Genomic DNA, 12,637 nt, shown 5'->3' on the forward strand with positions numbered 1-12,637 from the left:
TCATTCCATTCACGATCGAACCCAAGTAGGTCGTGGAGCTATCCTTGGTTGCGCACCCTTACTATACAAATGGTTTACCTCTCACTTACCTCAGACCCACTCCTTTCAAGCCAACCCAGAAAATCTCTCCTGGCCCAAAAGAATCATGTCCCTTACCCCATCCGACATAACCTGGTACCGTGCCACTTGTAACTTCACGAACATCATTGTCAGTTGTGGAGAATACTCAAATGTACCCCTTCTCGGTACGCAAGGAGGAATCAGCTACAATCCTATCCTTGCCAAACGTCAGTTCGGATGCCCGATGGAAGCTAAGCCAGATAACATCTACTTACAGGGTGAATTCTACTTCAACCATGAAGATCCCTCAAACAAAAGAGGGAGATTTGTCCAAGCATGGCATGCCATTCGCACACTCAATAGAAGCCAATTGGCGAGGAGATCAGACTCTTTACAGGGGTCTTACACTCAATGGGTCATCAATAGAGCTTCCGATCTGGTCTTACCATATCATTTGCCGAGGTACCTATCTTCAACAACCCCAGCGCCGGCTTTACCCTTGGCCCCCGCAACTGTGGAGGAATGTCAAGAGAGGTTGGCCCAATCGGAATGTGTGGGTGCTACTTGGAAGAGGAAGTATGATGAAGCTATGCTCAAAATGGAAACTATGAGTGGTGAGATAGAACAACAAGAGCATGAGGTTCACAAGCTGAGACGGCAAATAGTAAAAAAGAATGTTCAGATCCGAGCTCAGAGCACAAGGCTATCACAATTTATCAGCGCAGGGGAGCGTTGGGAGTTCTTCAAAGATGCACATTCAGATTCTGATGAATAGTCTACTTCAAAGAGCTTGAGAGTTCCCAGTCTTTCTTTTATTTTTGTTTTTAGCTTTAAGTTAGATATTTATCTTATTTATTTGCAAAGTCTATCCCTTGGCTTCGTTGTTTAGAAAGGGAATTATCTCGTAATATGTAAATTATTCAAATGGAACTCTCAACTATGATATTTACAAAAATACTTTCATAAGTCCTTCGATAAAAAAAATATACGTCCATTTTTGCATAAACAATCATGCATCATCCTGCATTTCATAGTCTCAAATCAAAGTCTCACACAAACTTCCTTTTCCAGAAAAAGGGTCAACTCGTTTCATACGGTGGCCCCACGTATCATCTACAAGTCAACCCGTACTCACTACACTCGGGCAAACGTAAAAAAGAAGATGGATTATCTTGAGCAGGAAAATCGGGTACTTCGTGAAGAAATGACAGCCATGCAGACTAGGATGGACGAGATGGCTGAATTAATAAAAACAATGGCGGAAGCTCAGACTCAAGCTCAAGCACAGATTCAAGAACAAGCGCAAGCATTGGCACAAGCTCAAACTCAAGCTCAGGCGCAGGCCCGATCACAAGCACCTCCACCTCCTCCTCCTGTCAGAACTCAGGCCGAGGCATCTTCTTCTTGGACACTATGTGCTGACACTCCAACGCAGTCCGCTCCGCAACGTTCCACGCCTTGGTTTCCACCTTTCACTGCTGGGGAGATATTTCGTCCTATCACTTGTGAAGCTCAGATGCCCACTCACCAGTACACGGCTCAAGTACCCCTACCTGCCATGAGGGCCACTCCCGCCACCATAACCTACTCAGCACCCGTGATGCATACAATTCCGCAAGCTGAAGAGCCTATCTTTCATTCAGGGAATGCAGAGGCTTACGGGGAGGTAAGTGACCTACGAGAGAAGTATGATGAACTACGCCGAGACATGAAAGCTCTCCATGAAAAAGGGAAATTCGGGAAGACTGCGTACGATCTCTGTTTGGTACCAAGTGTGCAGGTACCTCACAAATTCAAGATTCCAGATTTCGAGAAATACAAAGGGAGTTCTTGTCCTGAGGAACATCTAAAAATGTATGTGAGAAGGATGCCAGCGTACGCCCAAGATGATCAGATTCTTATTTACTATTTCCAAGAAAGCTTGACCGGCCCTGCTTCAAAGTGGTACACAAACCTAGACAAAACAAGAGTTCAAACTTTCCGTGACCTTTGCGAAGCTTTTGTGGAACAGTACAGTTACAATGTAGACATGACTCCGGACCGAAGTGATCTCCAAGCCATGACTCAGGGAGATAAAGAGACGTTCAAAGAGTATGCCCAACGGTGGAGAGACACCGCTGCCCAAGTCAGCCCACGAATTGAGGAGAAAGAGATGACCAAGCTCTTCCTAAAAACTCTAAATCATTTTTATTACAAAAAGATGGTCGGGAGTACACCAAAGAGCTTCGCGGAGATGGTTGGTATGGGAGTACAGTTAGAAGAAGGAGTCCGAGAAGGACGCTTAGTAAAGAATACAACTCCTGCCAGTGGGACCAAGAAGACCGGGAACCATTTCCCGAGGAAGAAAGAACAAGAAGTCGGTATGGTGACTCATGGAGGGCCTCAACAAACTTATCCAGCCTATCAACACATTGCTGCCATCACACCCACCTCTCACCCTTTTCAACAAACAAATAACCATCCTCAAATACCGCAATATCCTCAAATACCACAATATCCTCAATTCCCACGAAATCCTTCACCACAAAATGTCCAACCACAAAATGTCCAACAACAAAACTTCCAACAACAACCATACCAACAACAACCATACCAACAACAACCATACCAACAATTCCCATATCAACAATACCCTCAACAAAATTTCCAACAACAACCTTATCAACAACGCCCACAACAACCTCGACCACCAAGAATGCCGATTAACCCAATACCAGTCACCTATGCAGAATTACTTCCCGGCTTACTCAAGAAAAACCTTGTCCAAACCAGAACAGCTCCTCCTATCCCAGAAAAACTACCATCTTGGTATAGACTTGACCAAACTTGTGACTTCCATGAAGGGGGCCGTGGCCATAACATTGAAACTTGTTATGCCTTTAAAAGCACAGTGCAGAGGTTGATCAATGATGGAAAAATAACTTTCACAGATTCGGCGCCAAATGTTCAAACAAACCCATTGCCGAATCATGGTGCCGCAACAGTCAACATGATCGAAGATTGTCAAAAGACTCGTCCCATTCAGGATGTTCAACATATCAGAACACCCTTGGTTCCGTTACATGCCAAGTTATGCAAAGTCGACCTTTTCGAGCATGATCATGATCTCTGTGAAATATGCCTTATGAACTCCGGAGGATGTCAGAAAGTAAGAAATGATATTCAAGGGCTTCTAGACCGAGGAGAGCTTGTGGTCGAAAGGAAGTGCGATGATGTGTGTGCAATAACTCCCGAAGGACCTTTGGAGGTATTTTACGACAGTCGAAAGTCAACTATCACCCCTCTGGTAATCTGCTTACCAGGTCCACTGCCATATGTTTCTGAAAAAGCCGTTCCATACAAATACAATGCCACCATGATTGAAGAGGGTCGCGAGGTTCCAATACCGCCTCTGTCCAGTGTGGATAATATTGTTGAAGACAGCAGAGTTCTGAGAAATGGGCGCGTTGTTCCCATAGTGTTCCCAAAGAAGATTGATGCTACAATAAACAAGGAGGTTCGGACTAAAGATGCTGGTATCGCCAAAGAAGTAGATCAACCCAATGGGGCTGGTACAAGTGCAGAGTTTGATGAGATTCTCAAGTTAATAAAGAAGAGCGAGTACAAGGTTGTTGACCAACTGATGCAGACTCCATCCAAAATATCCATAATGTCTTTATTACTAAATTCTGAGGCCCATAAAGATGCATTAATGAAGGTCTTAGAACAAGCTTTCGTGGATTATGATGTAACGGTGGGTCAGTTTGGCGGAATAGTAGGGAATATCACTGCATGCAACAACTTGAGTTTCAGTGATGAAGAGCTCCCAGCAGAAGGAAGGAACCACAACCGGGCGCTGCATATATCTGTGAACTGTAAAACCGATGCTTTGTCAAAAGTGCTGGTGGATACTGGATCATCTTTGAATGTGTTGTCCAAAACAACTTATACCCAACTCACATACCAAGACGCACCTTTGAGACGAAGTGGGGTAATGGTGAAAGCCTTTGATGGCTCGAGGAAGGATGTCCTTGGAGAGGTGGTTCTACCCATCACAGTTGGGCCACAAGTTTTTCAAGTTAATTTTCAAGTCATGGACATTCAAGCTTCATATAGTTGCTTACTGGGTCGACCCTGGATTCACGAGGCAGGAGCTGTCACATCCACGCTGCATCAAAAGCTGAAGTTTGTAAAGAATGGGAAGCTAGTAACTGTAAACGGTGAAGAGGCTTTATTAGTGAGTCATTTGTCATCTTTCTCTTTCATTGGGGCAGACGATGTCGAAGGGACACCTTTTCAAGGGTTTACTATAGAAGATAAGAATACCCAGAAGAATGAAGCCTCTATCTCGTCTCTAAAAGATGCTCAGAAAGTCATACAAGCAGGGGGGTCCACAAGCTGGGGAAAGCTGATAGAGCTTCCAGAAAACAAGCACCGAGAAGGTTTGGGTTTCTTCCCATCTACTAGTTTGTCCACAGCAAAGAAGGGCACTTTCCACAGTTCGGGCTTTATCCATGCAATCATTGAAGATGATCCTGAAAGTGTGCCACGAGGTTTTATAACACCAGGAGTATCCAGCCACAATTGGGTTGCCATAGATGTTCCTTTTGTTGCTCACTTGTCCAAGTAATGCATTTGTCTAGTTTATGCTTTTCTTTTCAAAAAAATCCTTTCGCCCCGCCCCAAGCGAAAGTGAACTTATCTAGGGCTTTTTATCTCAAGAAATTATCATCAATAAAATAAAAATGTCGTTTTTTTTCCCGATGTTTTGTCTCATTTTCTTCTATGCTTTTCTGAAAAGTGGTAATACAAAAAACCCAACATAAATTTTCAAAAAATCTGCATGTATCTTTTTTCTAAAAAATCATCCATCACATGTGCAGATTAGAAATCAACGAACCCGCTGAACAACATAACCCTATGATCTCTCCCAACTTTGAGTTCCCTGTGTATGAAGCGGAGGAAGAAGAGAATGAAGAGATCCCTGACGAAATCTCTCGACTACTCGAACAAGAGAAGAAGACCATTCAGCCTTATGGGGACGAACTAGAAGTGATTAATTTGGGCACCAAAGAGGACAAGAAAGAAATCAAGGTTGGGGCATCGCTCGAAACAAGTGTTAAAAAGCAGGTGATAGAGCTCCTCAAAGAATATGTTGATGTGTTTGCCTGGTCCTACCAAGATATGCCGGGTCTAGACACTGATATTGTGGTACATCACCTACCTTTGAAACCTGAATGTCCGCCAGTCAAACAAAAATTGAGAAGAACACGCCCTGACATGGCTCTCAAAATCAAAGAGGAGGTACAGAAACAGATCGACGCTGGTTTCCTCATCACATCAAATTACCCCCAATGGTTAGCTAACATAGTTCCTGTTCCAAAGAAAGATGGTAAGGTCAGAATGTGTGTCGACTACCGTGATTTAAACAAAGCTAGCCCGAAAGACGACTTTCCTTTACCTCATATTGACGTGTTGGTTGACAGTACTGCCAAGTCTAAAGTCTTCTCATTCATGGATGGATTCTCTGGTTATAATCAAATCAAGATGGCACCCGAAGATAGAGAGAAAACATCATTTATTACACCTTGGGGCACTTTCTGTTACAAAGTAATGCCGTTCGGTTTAATCAATGCCGGAGCTACTTATCAGAGGGGTATGACTACTCTTTTCCACGATATGATACATAAAGAGATTGAGGTCTATGTGGATGATATGATAGTCAAGTCGATTACCGAAGAAGACCATGTCAAGTATCTACAGAAGATGTTCCAGCGCCTGAGGAAGTACAAACTTCGTCTAAATCCCAACAAATGCACTTTTGGTGTCAGATCCGGAAAGCTTCTAGGTTTCATTGTCAGCCAGAAAGGCATCGAAGTAGATCCTGACAAAGTCAAAGCCATCAGAGAGATGCCTGCTCCGAGAACAGAAAAAGAAGTAAGGGGTTTTCTTGGACGACTAAATTATATCTCCCGGTTCATTTCTCATATGACTGCAACTTGTGGGCCGATATTCAAACTACTCCGCAAAGAACAAGGTATTGTGTGGACCGAAGATTGCCAGAAGGCTTTTGACAGCATAAAGAAGTACTTGCTAGAACCACCGATTCTCATCCCTCCAGTTGAAGGAAGACCTTTGATCATGTACCTAACGGTGTTAGAAGATTCCATGGGTTGTGTGCTCGGACAACAAGATGAAACCGGAAGAAAAGAGCACGCCATTTATTATTTAAGCAAGAAGTTTACTGAATGTGAATCTCGCTACTCCATGCTCGAGAAGACATGTTGTGCTCTAGCCTGGGCTGCCAAGCGCCTCCGTCATTATATGATTAACCACACTACTTGGCTGGTATCTAAAATGGATCCAATCAAATACATATTTGAGAAACCCGCTTTGACAGGAAGGATTGCACGGTGGCAGATGCTACTATCTGAATATGATATCAAGTACCGTTCCCAGAAGGCAATTAAAGGCAGTATTCTTGCTGATCACTTGGCTCACCAACCGCTTGAGGACTATCAGCCTATTAAGTTTGACTTTCCTGATGAAGAGATTATGTATTTAAAAATGAAAGATTGCGACGAGCCATTATTCGGAGAAGGTCCTGATCCAGATTCAGTGTGGGGTTTGATATTTGATGGGGCTGTCAATGTATACGGCAACGGCATAGGAGCAGTACTCCTTACTCCTAAGGGTACTCACATCCCTTTCACAGCAAGACTCCGGTTTGACTGCACAAACAACATCGCTGAATATGAGGCCTGCATCATGGGTATTGAAGAAGCCATTGATCTAAGAATCAAGAACATCGAAATATATGGAGATTCAGCTCTTGTAATCAACCAGATCAAAGGAAAATGGGAAACTCTTCACGCAGGACTAATACCTTATCGAGACTATGCAAGACGTTTATTGACCTTCTTCAACAAAGTGGAATTACATCATATTCCTCGGGATGAGAATCAGATGGCGGATGCCTTGGCTACTTTGTCTTCAATGATCAAGGTGAATCATCACAATGACGTGCCACTAATCAGTGTCAAATTCCTTGATAGACCCGCTTATGTGTTTGCCGCTGAAGCAGTTTTCGACGATAAACCTTGGTTTCATGATATTAAGGTGTTTCTCCAAACTCGAGAGTATCCTCCTGGAGCATCCAACAAAGATAAGAAGACTCTCAGAAGATTATCTAGTAATTTCTTCCTGAATGGGGATATCTTGTACAAAAGAAACTTTGACACGGTCTTGCTCAGATGTGTAGACAAATATGAAGCTGATTTATTGATACATGAAATACACGAAGGATCCTTCGGAATTCATCCTAATGGGCACACAATGGCTAAAAAGATATTGCGAGCAGGCTACTACTGGATGACAATGGAATCAGATTGCTACAAGCATACCAGAAAGTGTCACAAGTGCCAGATATACGCCGACAAGATTCATATGCCGCCAACTACACTCAATTTGCTTTCCTCTCCGTGGCCTTTCTCTATGTGGGGCATTGACATGATCGGAAGGATTGAGCCCAAAGCTTCAAATGGACACCGTTTTATCCTAGTGGCTATTGACTACTTCACTAAGTGGGTTGAGGCCGCATCGTATGCCAATGTGACCAAACAAGTAGTGGTCAAATTTATCAAGAATCATATCATTTGTCGCTATGGCATCCCCAACCGGATCATCACCGACAACGGGACAAATCTAAACAACAAGATGATGAAAGAATTGTGTGATGATTTCAAGATCGAGCACCATAACTCTTCACCTTACAGACCTCAAATGAATGGTGCTGTCGAAGCTGCGAACAAGAATATAAAGAGGATTGTCCAGAAGATGGTGGTGACTTATAAAGATTGGCATGAAATGCTTCCCTTTGCATTACATGGATATCGTACTTCTGTACGCACATCAACAGGGGCAACTCCTTTTTCCCTGGTATATGGCATGGAGGCAGTACTCCCTGTAGAAGTCGAAATTCCATCATTGAGAGTCTTAATGGAGGCTGACTTATCGGAAGCTGAATGGGTTCAGAATAGATACGACCAGTTGAATCTAATTGAAGAAAAGCGCATGACAGCCCTATGTCACGGACAATTATATCAAAAAAGGATGAAGCAGGCCTTTGACAAGAAAGTTCGTCCCCGTGAGTTTAAAGAAGGTGATCTCGTGCTCAAAAAGATTTTCTCTTTCCAACCAGACTCCCGAGGCAAGTGGGCTCCTAATTATGAAGGTCCGTATGTTGTTAAAAGAGCCTTCTCAGGTGGTGCCATGACTCTACAAACCATGGACGGTGAAGAACTTCCACGACCTGTGAACACAGATGCAGTCAAGAAATACTTTGTCTAAAAATTTTAAAAGAACAGCTCGGTAAGTCGAAAACCCGAAAAGGGCGACTTAGGCAAAAATGAGCGTCTCGGTGGATTGAAAACCCGAAAAGGGCGGTCCAGGCAAAAATTAGAGACAATAAACAGAGATCATTATCCTGATAGAGTGAAAACCCGAAAGGGCAGTCTATGCAAAAATTAAGGATTTTAAAAAAAAAAATAAAAAAAAAATAAAAAAAAAATAATAAAAAAAATAAAATAAAAAAAGGAAAAAGAGACAAAGTAACTGCATCCAGTCGAACACAGATACACTTGGGGCATACCTGATATCAAAAACAGTCGAGTCACAAGATAACGGATTTCAAAGTTGCTAGAGAACGATAGCGTTATGAAGTTCAACGTACCTTTCCATTTTAAATTACCATTTCTTTTCAAACTTTGTAAATAACTCCATGAAGTCATGCCATTGGCGTAGCGTCATTCGATTAATAAACTTTGAGCCTTTACCTCTCTTTTGATTCCCATTTGTTTTGTTTCACGAATTTTTCCTCTTTTATTGATGATAATATTTTGAAATGGATTTCTAAAACATTATATAATAAAAAGCATAAACAAATAGATACAGTTTGGCACTCGGGAGTAAAAGAGGCATATATCAACTCAAGTGAGGTTAGATCCTGCTAAAAGCGTGGCTCGACACTAAGGAAAGTCTCAGAGTAAACAAATACAAAAATAAAACAAAGAAGCTCGCTAAGTTGAAAACCTGAAAAGGCGACTTAGGCAACAGAGAGCGTCCCGGTGGACTGAAAACCCGAAAGGGCGGTCCAGGCAAAAATTAGGGGCAAAACAAAAAATATTCCCGGTGGACTGAAAACCCGAAAGGGCGGTCCAGGCAAAAATTAGGGATCTTTCAATAAAACAAAAGGTATGACTGCTGAAGCATACCAATGGAAGGACACTCTGTGCCGGTTTACAAATGGCGACTTCTTCCAGACTTCTTTCATCGACAATGGGCTCACCCCCCAGGAGGCATCGGTGGCTACCTAGTGCCAGGTTCTTACACCATCAACGGCTCGATTTGCTCACAATAAAATCATCTCCAAGGAAGGTTGCCGAGTGTTTGTAATGCAATGTCGGTCCGACTCCCATCTTACCTGTCTTGTCTCGGTTCATCGACTCACGTGTCATGTACATTCACATATCCATACATTCATACAATCATGCATTCACCAATATTTTCACATGATCATACGTTTACGCGTACACGACATATGCATAACATCAATTCACACATAATTGCATCAGTCAAAGCTTACCATTGTGTCAAGCCGCAAGTTTCTACGAATGAATGTCAATTTCAATTTCAAATTCAAAAGTGTCATCCCCGGCGTAAAGCCGTGCTAGTTATGTCACTAATCAATGTCAATTTCAAATTTCAAAAGGTGTCATGCCCGGCGAAAAGCCGTGCTAAGTCATGTCACTAATCAATGCCAATTTCAACTTTAGTTTCGAAGTGTCATCCCCGGTGGAAAGCCGTACTAGTCACAACGCTAGTTAATCTCGATGTCAACTTCAAACTCCAGGTATCATCCCCAGCGTAGCTGTTCTAGAGATGTCACCAATCCAAACCTTTCAAGCGACCGATTCCAACAAACGAATAGCCTATGTCAGTTTTTTTCCCTTTCGAGCAACCAGTTCCAACAAACGAACAACTCATGTCAATCTTTTATCTTTATGCCCAGCGACCGATTCCAACAAACGAATAGCCTATGCCAATATCTCTTACCTTCCGAGCAACTAGTTCCAACAAACGAACAACTCATGTCAAACTTTTATCTTTATGCCCAGCGACCGATTCCAACAAACGAATAGCCTATGCCAATATCTCCTACCTTCCGAGCAACTAGTTCCAACAAACGAACAACTCATGTCAATCTTTTATCTTTATGCTCAGTGACCAGTTCCAACCAACGAACAGCCTGTGACAAGTGGCCAATTTCAACCAACAAAAAGCTTGTATCCTTCTATTATTTCATTTTCAAAACCAAGTCCACAAATGGACATTGAAGTCTGAACCTTTGCACTTTGTTTCGAGATGTCGAGACAATGAGGAACAATCATCTTCCCCAGTGAAACCAGATTCCCCAATAAAGTCGGATCCCTTTCTTCGAAGAATTTGGGTATCCTAGTGTCTTCTCATTCCAGTCGAGCCGTCACTGTCATCATGCATTCATAATTAAATCATGAGCATTCATAAACCTCTTAGGTCAAAATTGGTGCACTTTTGTATTTAAGTCTCTTCGGCTCGTCGAGTCGAAGATTTTACCTTCGAATCTCTGAGCGAAGAAACTTAAATAGGGGCATCTGTCATACCCCAAATTTTGACCTAAGGTCCCACTGACACACGTCTCCGAACTCGGACCAGACTCGCATTTCAGTGAAAAATTCGGCAGGGAGGTATTTTGAAATACCTCATAAAGTCCCGAATCGGGCCCTCTTCTCTCAGTCTTTAATTATTTATTTCCATCTTTTAATTTAGAACTCTAATTTTAATTTTAGATTAAATTTCTTTTATTCCCATTTTAAATTTTCCTTTTTAAAACCAAAAATATAGACATTATCCTTTTATTATTTTTAATTTTTTTTCTTTTTAATTAAAATCCCAAAATTGTCCAAAATAAGTCCAACAAAATAGTCCAAATTCATCTCAATCCTTATACACGTTCTGTTCCTTTTCCATCCCAATCCAAATCCAATTCACGCTTCCTCTGAAACAAATCCAGTAACAAACAGACGCATTTCCTTTTTTCTCCTCCACAAGCCACTGATTTTGTGCTCATCAGTAACAAATTCAAGCTTCAAACTCACTCTATAAATAGAGACCTGCACAACAAAGAAAGAACACGAAAAAAGAGAGGAAGAACACGGCAGAACCGCAACAACAACAACGGCATCGCACAAACACCCACACACGGCATCGCAACACGGCAGAACCGCAACAACAACAACGGCATCGCACAAACACCCACACACGGCATCGCAACACGGCACGGTAACACAACAAACACACGCACAGGCGCGCAACACAAGCACGCACGCGCACAACTCAACGTGAACACAGAACACGGCAACGCACACACAAAAGGAAATCGCGAACCAACACCATAACAAAACCGGAACCACAAGAAACAAAAAGGTATAAATCTCTTTCTTTTTTAGATCTAGACGTTTAGGTAAAGGTTTTGAGAATTTGAAGGTTAGAAGTGAGCAGAGGGAGAGAAGTAGAAGAGAAAGAGCAAAAAAAAATTAAAAAAATAAAGCTGTTAGGGTTCCGGCGCGGTGGCGCCGCCGCACTGGCCGGCCAACCACCGCCGGAACCCCCATCCCCTTCGCCGGAGAAGAAGAGAGCTAGAGAGAGAACAGAGAAGAAGAGAGAGACCGGTGAGGAAGAGAGAGAAAGAAAAAGAAAAATGAAAGAAAAAGGGCCCAACAGCCCTTATATATCCCCCAAACGGGTCAACCCATGACCCATGACCCGCGACCCGGTTCGTTTTCCTTAAGCCCAGTTCCTTTTTTTGCTTTCTGCACACCCCTGTTTACTACTGCACCCCACCTTGTGTTTGGACCATTTTTTTATTTTTTTTTCTTATTCCTTTTCGTATTTGTTTATTTATTTTTTAGCATTTTAATTTTTATTGCAGATCTTAGAATGTAAATAGGTTTTTTATGTAATAGTCATAGATTTTATATTTCTAACTTAGGGTAGCCGCGTTTTTATTCTTTATGCTCCGTTAGTTTAGCAATTATTCAAAAAACAACAAAAACATGCAAATAACCAAAAAAAATCACAAAAAGTATTTTTTATAATAAACCTTGATCCTAAATCAAGTGATCGTCCTTTTTATTTTATTTTCTTAATCAAACTTCAATCAATCTAATCATCTTTGAGTCCTTTTTCTTTAAAAAACACAAACAAGCTTATTTTGCCACTTGGCTTTTATTTTTAAAACCTTTTTCAAAACTAATAAAAAACACACAACCAATCAAACGTCAATTTCTACCCCGAACTACGAGATTTTGATCCTTCACGGGTACGTAGGCAGAGGACCATGTCCTTTCAAACAATAAAAAATGTAGATAAATTAGGTCTCACTTTATTTTCTTTTTCATCACATTACTTCTTTCTTTTCAAAAGCAAGCAAGTTATAGCACATTAAATTAAATAAAATCAAGAGGTTCCTGTAGAGTACTACGGACATAAAGGGTGCTAA

At 41.8% G+C, this 12,637-nt stretch overlaps 1 protein-coding gene across 1 annotated transcript; it reads left to right on the top strand.

Annotated features, from left to right (window-relative positions):
• The first annotated feature begins 1,222 nt into the window (after positions 1-1,222).
• On the top strand, positions 1,223-8,437 carry LOC112420266 (uncharacterized). Its single transcript, XM_024779035.2, has 2 exons — positions 1,223-4,659; positions 4,923-8,437. The coding sequence occupies exons 1-2, from the start codon at positions 1,223-1,225 to the stop codon at positions 8,386-8,388; spliced, it is 6,903 nt and encodes a 2,300-aa protein (XP_024634803.1). The 3' UTR covers positions 8,389-8,437.
• The last annotated feature ends 4,200 nt before the right edge of the window (positions 8,438-12,637 follow it).

This window comes from Medicago truncatula, chromosome 3 (assembly GCF_003473485.1).
Source record: "Medicago truncatula cultivar Jemalong A17 chromosome 3, MtrunA17r5.0-ANR, whole genome shotgun sequence".
Lineage (NCBI taxonomy): Eukaryota > Viridiplantae > Streptophyta > Magnoliopsida > Fabales > Fabaceae > Medicago > Medicago truncatula.